This window comes from Lathamus discolor, chromosome 15 (genome assembly GCF_037157495.1).
Source record: "Lathamus discolor isolate bLatDis1 chromosome 15, bLatDis1.hap1, whole genome shotgun sequence".
NCBI lineage: Eukaryota > Metazoa > Chordata > Aves > Psittaciformes > Psittacidae > Lathamus > Lathamus discolor.
In genome coordinates this window covers 9872944-9885359 of record NC_088898.1, presented here as the reverse complement: position 1 = coordinate 9885359, position 12416 = coordinate 9872944, and the positions used below count along the sequence as shown (strand labels likewise).

General features: G+C 50.2%; 1 protein-coding gene across 4 annotated transcripts in view; it reads left to right on the top strand.

Moving 5' to 3' along the window:
• LOC136022335 (discoidin domain-containing receptor 2-like) overlaps positions 1–12416 on the top strand; it is a 61546-nt gene that overhangs the window by 16806 nt on the left and 32324 nt on the right. For 3 of the 4 annotated variants that reach the window (XM_065695478.1, XM_065695480.1, XM_065695477.1), the window contains exon 2: positions 9670–9807. In XM_065695478.1, the coding sequence (XP_065551550.1) occupies positions 9744–9807 (64 nt within the window). In that variant the 5' untranslated portion in view covers positions 9670–9743. Of the gene's footprint in view, positions 1–6797; positions 6821–9669; positions 9808–12416 lie in introns of those variants that run through there. The other variant, XM_065695481.1, reaches the window with a different exon arrangement.

Genomic DNA, 12416 nt, shown 5'->3' with positions numbered 1-12416 from the left:
CTTGGGCAGCGGCTGCTTGGCACATTGAACACAAAGACCCAAGCACTCAAATGCAGGCAGATGTGGAATAACCTGCCCTGTAGGAGATCCCTCTCTGGTTACATTAATTACTGGTTTGCTTATACCTGGCTAGCTGAAAATGTATATCCAGTGTATTCTTTCCTCGACTCTGCGAATGGAATCGCAGATGTTCTTATTATGTAGATCCACTTCCCGTATTTTATGGAATTACTCCCACGTTGCTCTGTGGCAACATATCCCAGAGGCTTCATGCGCATGGTATGCCCTGGAATTTCATTTCCTCAGTTTTAATGTGTTGTTTTTTAATTTCAGCTTGTTTTCAATATGGGAAAGAGGTAAATGGGATCCTTTTCTTAGGTCTAGGCATCCTTATGTTACATATTTCTTTTTCTCCCCCTCATCTCTCCTGTTTCTTGTCTTTGCCTCAAAGAATCCCAGGATTTTCCTTATAGCTACCTGCCTCCTGTGTAATTGCTTCTCTGTGGGCTCCTGTTTCCTGCTCTGTCTTGAGAAAATGTGATCGGAATTAGCCATTCTCTATAGCTGTGAAATGCTGTTAAAGCTTTTCTGATGTGCTTGTCGTCTCCTTTGTTTATGAGCAAAACATTTGCTTTGATTGCTTGAAACACATAGTCACGACAAAGGTCTTCTCGGGTCTGTCTGTAGGCATGGTGGGTGTTTTGCTGGGACCTTCAGTTAATGGAAATTTCATCTCTGTACATGAGAAGTTAAACTTTATCTTGTGGAGTTGAACTTGTAAATACCAAACCCAGCAGAACATGGTGAGACCTGCCTGGAAATCCCTGCCAGAGGAGGAGTCTCCAGGCTTGGTGCAGCAATTTGAGCTGATCCCTAAGTGTCGCCACTCATTGCTCCCATCTTTGCCAGGCACTTCATAAATCAAACATTAAAACCACTTTGCTTGAGCAAACTTTAACGCGCACAGTGTAGCAGATGTGTGTTACAGACTGCGCTGTTGTGGTTAGGTGCGCAAAGAAATGGTACCCACTGAGGACACAACCTGCTTTGTCCCTTCTGGTTCAGGCCAGTGTGTTGTGGGACGGGAGAAACACTCTGATAGAGTCACAGCCTGGTTTGTGTTGGAAGGGACCTTAAAGCTCCTCCAGCTCCAGCCCCTGCCACGGGCAGGGACCCCTTCCACTGGAGCAGCTTGCTCCAAGCCCCTGTGTCCAACCTGGCCTTGAGCACTGCCAGCGATGGGGCAGCCACAGCTTCTCTGGGCACCCTGTGCCAGCGCCTCAGCACCCTCACAGGGAAGAGCTTCTGCCTAAGAGCTCAGCTCAGTCTCCCCTCGGGCAGGTTCAAGCCATTCCCCTTGGCCTGTCCCTACATCCCTTGTCCCAAGCCCCTCTCCAGGTTCCCTGCAGCCCCTTTAGGCACTGGAGCTGCTCTCAGGTCTCCCCTTCAGGAGCCTTCTCTTCTCCAGGCTGCCCCATCCCAGCTCTCTCAGCCTGGCTCCAGAGCAGAGCTGCTCCAGCCCTCGCAGCTGTTCTGTGGCCTCCTCTGCCCTCGTTCCAGCAGCTCCACGTCCCTCCTGTTGCCCCAGAGCTGGATCAGGGCTGCAGGGGGGGTCTCCCCAGAGCACAGCAGAGGGGCAGGATCCCCTCCCTGAGCTGCTGCTCACGCTCTGGGGGTGCAGCCTAGCACGTGGGGGGGTTCTTGGCTCGCACACACACTGAAGCCGGGTCATGGGAGTTTGCTGCATTTTGGTTTTTGGAGTTACTTCAGTTGTGGAATGCAGTAAATGATAATTTGGCTTCTTTCTGATACTGGTAAAGCTGCTTCAAGTTTGATGTCTTTTTTGTAGCTGTATGGTGTGGCGTTTTACATTTACAAACAGTTTTTGACAGAACCACAGCAGAGCCAGTGGTGCTCCTTGAGCAAAGGGCGAGTCTGGGTGCTAGTGTTAGGTGTACTGATGCTTTGCTTTATGGAGAGATGTTTCACAAAGCTCATAAAAAGCAGCTTTTGGTGGTATCAGCATTTCTGTGGTGGCTCTAGAGGGCCAGCTAAGTGAGTAGATGTTCCAAATAGTGCTTCTGGTTTGATTTTTACTGAACCATCTCTTAGAGATTGGCTTTCACCCTTGCAAAACCCAGCAGCTTCTCAGCTTGGTGCTGTGTGTGTTATGGGTTTGCGTCTTGTTTTGCAAAGAGGCTCTCCCAGTTTTCATGTTTTATCTCTTGAAAAGATTCCACCAGGAGCTGTTAACAAAAAGCTGTAGATAGTGAGTAGCTGCTATTGTAAAGTAGGTATTTTGGGATGTAGGCAAAGCTAAAGATAACTGTAAAAGCACAGTGAGCGTATCTCAAGGCAGTGAGAAATATTTTCATGTCTGTATAACAAAATAGATGTCACCAGTGGTGTTTATATAGTTGGGAAGGTTAAAAAAACCCAACTGATTGCTAGTAACAATATTGAGAAGTAAGAAGTTTCCTGTGTTTGGGCAGGAGCTGGATGATGTCCTCTCCCTTATGAGGATGTGGAAATGCCTTCCTTTGCGCTGGTTGTGGGGGAGGGCGTTAAACACAAGATAACAGGCAGAAGGCTTTGAAATCGGAGCAAGATAGGGACTTGTTTGTTTAAAACCAACTGGCAAAGCAGCTTTCTGAATGCTGGCTGCCGATGGGTAATAAATCTGGGAGGACCAAAGGAGTTCCCGAAGTTTGGGAAAACATAAATGTTGGGGAAGTGGCTTAGAATAGCGTGGGAGCAGGTGATCAACAGGCAGAGCCTGACCTCTGGCCAGAGCGGGATCGGAGGAGCTGCTGCAGCCCTACATCAATGTCACATTAAAGAAGGCACATGCTCAGTGGTCCATGTGCTCTGAGGGAACGTGGATCATGTGCAGAAAGCCTTCAGATGGTGGTTTTTAATGAGTATCCTGTACTGGCTGCTGAAAGGAACTGTGTTGGCACACCTGGATACGTGGATCCTGGCTGCGTTCCCTGCCATTGACTGAATGCTGCTGCTCCCAGGAGGCTGAAGAGGCTCTGCTTTGGGAGCAGGAGGTGTTGAGTGCCACTGGGCAAAGTGGTCCCCTTTGCCCTGTGCAGGGTCTGGCCTATCCTTCGTGCTCTGCTTGGATGCCTCACCACTGCTGGTAGCTGGTGGCTCTGAGTGAGGAGCACCCTCCTGAGCTGTGCTGGTTGTGTCTGGTCTGTGCTCTCCATGTAGCCGGTCCGTGTCCTCTTGCTGTGCTAAGGCGGCAGGGTCTCAGTTTCCATTTGCTGATCAGAACTGTGTTGAACAAGTTCATTTATAAAGTGCCACCTGATACCTCTCAAAATAGGTACCGGTGGGAATGTGATCTGTGCAGTCCCTAAACACAGGGCCATGGAATAGTGCTCCAGCCACGCTCTAGGGTCAGCATGGGACAAACTCAGTCCCTAGTGTGCCCATGAAGAAGCTGGTAGAAGTGATAGTAAAATCTGTCCAGAGCTGTCCCACTGCTGAGTGGAGACTTGATCTCAGGAGTGGTGACTTGCGAGGAAACATTAAGTAACTTAGTGCTGGAATTTGGCTTCACCGAGAAGGCTGAGGAGGATTATCTGGGACAGGAGAAGACTTTGGGATACCGAAGAGCAGGTTATCAAGGAGACAGAAACAGGCTCTTTACTGAGATGTGTAGCAGGAGGGTTGGCAGTGATCATCAGTTGAGGTAACAGGAGGTTCTGCCTTGGCATAACAGGGGTGAAGTTTTCCCTCTGCAGACAGGCAATGGAAGAGGCTGTCCAGAGAGGTGGGGGAGCCTCTGGTCTTGGAGGTTTTTAATACCCAGCTGGACAAAGTCCTGCCCAGGCTGCTCTGGAGCTGGTGCTAACCCTGCTCAGAGCAGGAGGTGGGATTAGGTGCTCTCCTGAGGCTCTCCTCCAGCCCCAATAATTGTGCTGCTCGGTAACCTGATCTCCTGAATGCAGTTTTGAGTACAGTTAAGTAAAAGGTTCTGGTGGAGCCCCTTGAGAGCGGGGAGGGAGGAAGGTGGTTTAGATTGAGTGCTCTTAATACTCCATCTGTCATCTGTGTGGTTAACATGTCATATATATGGTTGCTATGTGAGACTCTCGCAGTGGAAGATTGTAGGTCTTGAGAGGCCTATTGCTAACTTGTAGTTGATGCGTTTTAAGGATAGTGTAAAAAAGAGAAGAGTAAGCAACCTCCTGACAAAAAGAAAAGCTGGAGAGAGATGCCAGTGTAAGGGGCAGAGCGAAACATCAATGTGCCACATGCTCTCTGGTGCCTGTTTGGGTGGGATGAAGCTCTGGTGAGGGACAATGACCACTGCTGCTTGGGAGAGGAGAGAGGAGGGACTTGGAACTCTTTGCTTGCACATCTTCTGTTCTACCACTTCTGTCATAGAGAAACGGTGGGACCAGAGCCTGGAGGCTGCCCCTCAGCTGAGGGGATGTGTATTTTGGAGGCCTTGCTGGAGTCCAGGAGGCTCTGTCCTGTCCTGCCCCAGCTGCTGGGGTTTGGGCTCCTGGGGGATGTGCATCATGTCCTGTGCAGAGCTGCAGCCTATCTGCCATGGTGGGGAGTGCCTCCAGGCTGCTCAGTGGGGATAAGCACAGAGCCCTGCCTGGGGTCAGTGGGGAAGGGTAGCGATGGGTTTTAATTATCTGAGCTAAGAACCAGCCATTGTTAGTACAAGTGAATTTGCACTTCCTTGTCTTTCACTTTGCCTTTCTAATGCTTTCTATTTTTGGCCTCATTACTTTGATGGATTAAATCGCATTGTTCAGTTATCCCTAAGTCTTTTTTTAGGATAAAAGTGCTCTGTGCACTTTCACAATCTAAGGACACCCCGCTCCTGTGGGACTGTCCCTGTCTCCACCCCAAGTGCCACTCTGTATTGTGATCCTTTTCCAAGCCCCTTGTGTTGCTCTTTTGTATCTCTTGTGGTGACAGGTCTCCTAACACCACCTCAAAGGTGGAGCCTGTTCCCATCTCCCTTTTCCAATGGCTGTGACTTCTCACATGCATCTTGATTAACCCAACTCTTTCACCTAAAATCTGATTGCTTTTACCTGTCCAGCCATGTTGCTGCTCCAGGCATCACTTTGTGGTGTCATTGTTCCTGCCCTATGTCACCCATCACATTCCTAACATTGCCAAGGCTTGCTCTGACCATCCCTGTTGGCACCTATATCCAAGCTCTCTTGTTGCAGCCTCCTGCTTCATGCCAAGATCCTGCTGGGCCTCCCCAGCTGCCCTGTTACTTCCCAGTGTGTTGATTTCTGGTGTCACTGCTTGCACTCACTTTGTCCAGGTGCCGCCCACGTGTCATGCAGAGACCTCTCCCCTGGCTGATGGAGTTTGGGGATGGCCACAGAGGCCACACTCAGAGTTCACCTGTGGGAAGACTTGCTGCCGCCTTCTCCCAGGGCTCCTGCACAGTATGGCACAGCTGTTCCGATACTGGTCCCATCCATGCACCCAGATGTTGCTAAGAAATGATCAGAATCCTTTCTGTGAAGCTGATTTTCATCAGCACGTTCTGTTTGGTCCAGACTGGAGCTGCAAGGGCTGTGTGTGCTCCAGAGGAAGGTGGCTGTGCTCAGATTGATTCTGAGGCAGACACATGTTCTACTCTTGCTTCAGAGCCAGAAAAGTGGAAATCACACTTTCCAGGCTTTATTTCTTCAGGCTTCAGATGCTGCCCCAATGAGTAACTTTGCTGTTTCCTCCTTGAATTCCTTTAGGAATGATACCATTTAATCCTCCTGACCATTCCTACAGCTCTTCTGAGGATACTTTGAATTAGGTTAGATCTTCCTGTAACACAGAGTGCATCATACACACAGCTGTGAGTCCTCATTATGACCGTAGAGTTTCTTCGCTTGTGCTGGGCATCTGTAATGGGATTCCTGCAGCAGAGCCTGAGGTCCCACTCCGAGGTAATGATCTACAAAGGAACCAGTTAAAACAACTGCCTGTTTCACTTGGGATCTAGTGAGGCTTGCAAACATGCCAGACCTCAGTAATGGATCTCTGGAGGGAGAACAGTGCCTGGAGGAGCTCCAAGTCCCACCTTCTTCATGCACATCACTAAAGAATAGCTCCCTCCTGTGCCCACTGGGCTGCTGCTCTCGGACTCCATGTGTGGGGACAGCGCTGGGTCCCAGTGAGCTGCTGCTCTTGAGATGGGCTGGCTCTTTAGAGAGGGTGTATTGGGGGAAACTGCCCCTTTTTTGCCTTTCTCAGTTTTTCAGGGAGTAGCTGTTTTTTTCCACCCTCACAATGGTTGTAAGAGGGGTTTATTCTGCAGGCAGCTGTTAGCAATTAGCAACTTGAGCCATTCAGCCTGAGAACAGAGTTTAACGCTTTCTTGCTCTCTGAGGATTCCTGGTTTTGCTGGTCTGGGGCTTGTGCTGGGGTTGTGGCACTTTGTGTGTACATGTGGGAAAGTGGGGAAGAAAGGCTTGAGTTCAGTGCTGGGCTCACAGACCTGAAAGGAAACTATCAAGTCATCTACCCAGGAAGATGATTTCCAAGCCGTTTGTGCAGAGGCTTGTATTTAGTAGTGTATTCCAATGTGTTCCAGCACTGGGAAGTGTGCAGTTTGGGAATCCAATCTACTACTGGCTGAGATTTGGACTCGGCAGAAATCAGCGTCAGAAGGTCTTCAAACAGTGATTTCTGTCAGTGTGAGCTCCTGAGTGGAGCTGAGGCTCCTCTGGAGGAGATGGGTGAAAACCAGTCTTGGTGACCGTGTTCAAGAGAAGAAGAGCTGCTGTGGAGCTCCAGAAGATGAGAAATGACCCTGTTTGCTTTCAAGGTACAGCATCTCCAGGGATTCCCGAACACGCCTTTCAGTGATCCAGGGCTGGGAACCAGGTGTGGTGGGAAGAGCAAACCCAGCTCCTGCGGTCCCCACACAGGGCTGAACTGCTGGAAGTAGTTTGTCACTGCCACATGCCAAGGTGAGGCTTTCTCCCCAAACTGTGGTCACCAGGGAATGATGAGGCAGGTCCAGGCCAGCTGTTAAGTTTCCTCTGTCATGAGGAGATACAACCATGTCCAGGGAGGATGCTCATCTTGGACACTCTTTAGGCAGGAGTCAAGTTCAAAGCCAACTTTTGTAGGCACAGAGTTGCAGACAGATGCTTTAGAGCCAGCTTTGAAGCTTTCCTTTTCACTTCTGGAGCCCAGGCTGGCCGTTATGGCCCCATCTTCCAGTTTTGGCTTGCATCTCCCTCAAGCCACACTATTTTTGTGAGCTCCTGAGCTTCATTTACCCACCAAGTCCTGAGAAGCCCCTGGTTCACAGCAGGGCAGGGTGTCACAGACAACTGTGCTGCCCCAGCCCATCCCTTTCCTCCCGTGCTGGTTGCTGGCTCAGTGGCAGGAGCTGATGTGGTGCTTGGGCATTTGTGTGACTTTCCTTGTCCCTCCACCCCATTCCTTCTTCCCTCCTGTTGTGTTTTATGTTAATTGCTGCATTGAAGTGGTTAAATCATAGAATCCCAGCCTGGCTGGTGTTGAAGGGACCTTAAAGCTCATCCAGTTCCAACCCCCACAGGCAGGGACACCTTCCACTGGAGCAGCTTGCTCCAAGCCCCTGTGTCCAACCTGGCCTTGAGCACTGCCAGGGATGGGGCAGCCACAGCTTCTCTGGGCACCCTGTGCCAGCTCCTCAGCACCCTCACAGGATGGATTTTTTCCTGGGTGATATGCCTTGCTGTGGCAGTGCAGTGGGTGGCATTTAGAACATGGCGTGAGCTTTGCCTAAAGCTGGGCACTGAAGTTCTGGTGTTTGGTCTCTTCCTGGTCAGATGGGATAATGGTTCTGTTTGTGTTGCATTTGTTACATTGCTGCGACTTTGGCCATTGTTATGACTTCTGCGTCATGTTGAGAGGATGAGACACACTTAGCCCAGGTAATCTTTTGTCAAAGACAAACTCCTCATGCTAAGTCTCAGCTTGGTACCTTTCACTCAGGGCTGATGAGCTGAGCGCTGATGGCAGGGGATGGGGACTCCTTCATCTCTGTGCTCTGCTGCAGGCATCTGCCTCCCTGCTCTAGAGCCTTCTGTGCTGGGCTTTTGGATCAAATGGGATGCCAAGGCATTTGAACACTTCCAATGCTATCTGGGGTTGCTCCCGTATCTTGTTTCCTTCCACAGTGGTCTCTGGTCCTCACCCAACCACGTCCAATCACTGTTTCAATGCTCTCTAGCCACTCTTTCCCTTAACCCTGAGTAAGTTACAGAGGGAAACCCCAGGGTGCTTTGGTGGGAGCTACCCTTTGTCTTCATGGGTGTCTGATCCTCTCTCCTTTTCCAGGCTCTGTTTTAGGCTCTGCTTCTCCCAAGAAGGCCCTCAGTTGCTTTTCAGGCTCAGAGCCATCTCGTGACGGAATCCAGCAGGGACGATGGCCAGTAGCGTATCCTTAGGAAAGAGAATAAAACCAGGGCAAGCTTCAGTGATTCTAACCCTGATTTAGCTCCTCAGCAATCCGCGGCGGGGGGATTTCCTGAGCCAGAGGTTTTACCTTTGGATTTAAGAAGCTGTGCTGTGCCTTTCTGTTGTGAATCTATCCAATTGTTTTGGTATCCAGGGCAACTCGGGGCTCTGACTTGTACAGTTTAATTCTGTTGGGTGGAAAAAATACAGCCTTTTGTTAGAAACCTCTGAGCTAATGGCACCTGATGCTCTTGCACGCATGTATGCACTGGCATAACGATGGGCCCTTTCATATCCTCTCTTCCTTTACTAACAAAACCTAATATTCAGTTTTGCCTTTTTACTACCACTCTGAGGATTCTTGAGCAAACACCCTCTGGTCCTGGCAACTTTCTCATTTATTGCTTTGTTCTGTTTTCTCTTTGCCTGATGTTTCACTAGGAGACAGAGCCTCTAACCTGCCTTCTGTAAAGCTCCCCTCCAGGATGGGAGCCTCCTGAGGCTCTTTGCAGTGAACGTGGACACAAAGAATTCACATACTGCTGAGATGACCTTGTGTTCCTTTAGGTGTTATCGTGGCTTTCCACTGGAATTGCCAGAGTTTAAGCCCTCTGCTATTTTCCTTGTTTCCAAACAGGAAATGAAGTGTGCTTGCATGTGGGAGTGCACATGCTCTTGTGGCAGCAGTGTGGACGTGCAGGGAGAGTATTTTCACCCTGTTTTAGACATTTATCTTGCAGTTTATGACAAGCTCCAGAGTGCCCACTTGGCTCCTTGTAGTAGAGAGCTGGTACAGGTAGAGATGTGCACTGGGTGGATGAGCCCTGGTTCGACTGTCCAGGTTCTCTGTAGATGCAGCTTCAGTGCTTGTTAATGTAATTATGAGGGTGAAGAATTGATGGGGACAGATTAGCTTGCATTGGGACTTGATTAAAAGCAGTTAAGAGAGTATGCCTGCATGGTAGCTGTAGGAGCTGAGCTTCTGAAAGCTAATTTCCGTGAATAGCTTTAGACATAGTGTATGTAGCTGAGCAATCCTTGGTTCTTTACTAAGCCTCTGAGGGCATGGCTCAGAGTAGGGCTGAAGTCAAGACCCTCTTGAAGGCATGGAAGATTGCCCAACCCATCACAAGGCAAGGACAGTAGAGCTAGCCTGAGGCACAGAGGAGTCCTGTCTGCGGAGGACTCTCACTCATCTTGTCTCTTTGCTTTGTCTTTCAGAGATGTAGATGGCAGCTGCTGTGTTTGAAGGACCCGCACCCATCTGACCCTGCGCAGCGCCTCCGATCGCTACCATGATCTTCTGCATGCTGCTGCTGGCCTCCCTGCCTGAGCCAGCGGGCGCCGAAGTCAACCCTGGTAGGGAGCTGCCAGGCTGGGAGAGGACTCTCGTCTCCCACCTTTCATGTGCTCGTCCTCAGCCTTTCTTTGCCTCTCATGGTGAATGTAATGAATGCGTGTAAATAAAATCACTAATGTGGTGCCTGAGTGTCCTCCCCTGGACTGCTGCGCTGGAGTGGGACACCTCTCCTGTCAGTCTCAGGAGGGCTCATGCACATGGGTATACTCCATCCCTGCCCACCCAGAGGGTTTGTGCTCTCTGCAGCTTGAGCTCTGGTTGTCCCTTCATCGCTGACCATTTGGCCTGCAGAGCAAGCCTGGCTCTAGACTGGCTCAGAAATGCTGTGGAAAGCAAATTGCCAGCTAGCAAAGCACAAGCCGCAGCACTCCCAGCCAGCAAGAGGGGTTCTGGAGAGAGAAGTGGGGAAGGAAAGGTAGAAAACCCGACCTGGCACAAAGCTAGAGTGGAGACAGGGATATGAGCCTGTGAGTCCCTGTGGAAGGCCTGACCTCTTACCCTACAGCACTTGGCAAGTTAGAATCATGATGGAGATGAGTAAGGTAATGGTCTGCAATATACTGCAAAAATCCCCATAATGAGGTGGTTTGAGCTGGAGACAGTCTGTGAAATACATGAGTGTAATCCTTTTCCAGCTTGGCTGAAGGTGTGGTGAGGCAGCAGTGCTACCCTGAGGGCCTTCCTTTGCTCTGCTGGGGTTGGCTCTCTTTGTTTGGAGGCCTTTAACTGTGTCTGGCCCTGACCCTGCTCTGGCCTGTGGATCTTTGTAGAGGTTTGAGATTGTGCTGCAGCCAGCCAGAAGTGAAGTGAGGCCTGTGGGGGGCTCAGCAAGGTCTGTGCTCCCCCCTTACACAGCCCTTCCCTGCACTGTACACCCCACACAGTCCAACTTTGAACTGGGGTTGGTCTCTCCTTTTGATGGTTAAAACCTAGTGGAAGAAGAAGGAAGGCAGCAGTCAGAGGGTCTGTCGCATGCTTTTGACAGTGAGAACTACAGAAGTTGGTGCAGCCAAAAGTGCAGGAATAGCTTCCCCCCACCAGATCCTGGGAGGTGGATGGGATCTGAGCACAGAGCTGTGGTCCCACACTTTGGCAGTCACCTTTTCCACCAAGGAAGCAGCATGTAGCTTTGCTCACACTTGTTTCTCCATGTGACTTCCTCAAGCAGCTCTGCTTGCTCAGCCCTCTCTGCCCCCAGGGGCTGTGTGTGTCCTGTTCCCAACTGAAATCCAGCACACCTGTGGTCTGGATGATGCTCCCTGGCTGTGATGCCCTGCTGGGATTATCTTGACCTCTGCTGTGCTCCAGGAGTGGTCCGAAGCATGTTCTGCATTGCCTTCTACACCAAAGAGGCTGCTCTGTGGGTGGTTTCAGATCTACGTAGGAAGGATTCTGTGGAGTCCTTTTGCCTAGCATCAGTTGTTTGACCTCACTAACAGAGGTGAGCTGTGACACTTCTCTGAGCCTCAGTGTATGCTGTCTGCATGGCAGGTGAGTGTGTCCCTCAGTGCGTAGTAGAGGGGCAGGGATATCTGAGCAGGAGTCCTGGTGGCACCTAAACAGAACCCAAGAGTGGTTTTGGATGAGAAGATGTGCATCTTGGTGAGAGCCACAGCCACCTGTAGAGTACATCTCTTCTTGACGCCAGGGACGCTCTGGCTTCCATCTGCCATCCGTGGGCCTGTGGACAAAGGAGTTTTGTTAAGGATTGCTATAAGGCCGGGTCCCCCAGAGTCCCTCCCAGTTAGCCAGCTCTCCAGCTGGCGTTGCTCTATGGTGTGCACTTGACCTTTAAATAATGTGTGACCAGACAGGACTCCCACTGCAGAAACACATAAACCCCTTTATGCTTTCAGACAACTCCACCCTTTTGGAAGATCTTCAGGTGTTTACCCATAGTTCAGCAACTAGAACTAACTATATTGGCTACCCAGCAATAAACCAGATTGTACTGGTGGGACAGGGAAGAGTGAAGACAGTGGAGGCTAGTTTGGTTACTAAGCTTACTTCAGTGTCAGAGCAGGATTAGAGCTCTCGGCTGGCTTTCAGCCTGCACAGTCATCATGCTTGATCCCAGCCAGATACCAGTTGCTTCCCAGTGAATTCTTCTGTAAACAGGCCTCTTAAGGAACCTCAGATGTATGAATGAATGTTCTGGGTAAGACCAGAGGCCCATCCAGCCTCGTGTCCTGACTCCAGCAGGGTCCTATCCCTGCTGGCTTGGGAAGGATGCACAGTTGGGCAAGCACGCAGCATTGCCCTACCCCATGTGTGCTCTGGGCTCCTGCACTCTGCTGGGCAGGAGCTTTTTGAGCTGCCCCTTGGGTGTTGGCTTGTGGCAGTGTGTGTCTGGGTGATTTTTGTACCATGTGCACCTTTGGCATTCAGAGTGCTCAGTAGATGAAGGATGCAAATGTTGGGTTTGAACTCTGCTACCTGATCTCTTGATGCTTTCTGCCTCTGGTATTTTTAGAGACAGTGAGTAATTGTTTATGATATAAATATCTTTGTCATGCTTCACTTCAGTATTCTCTTTTGTAACGATGAGCCTGCTGATCTTTCCTTACCTCATCTGTGCTGCCTTCTCTGCCTTTTGATGGGAGAAGAA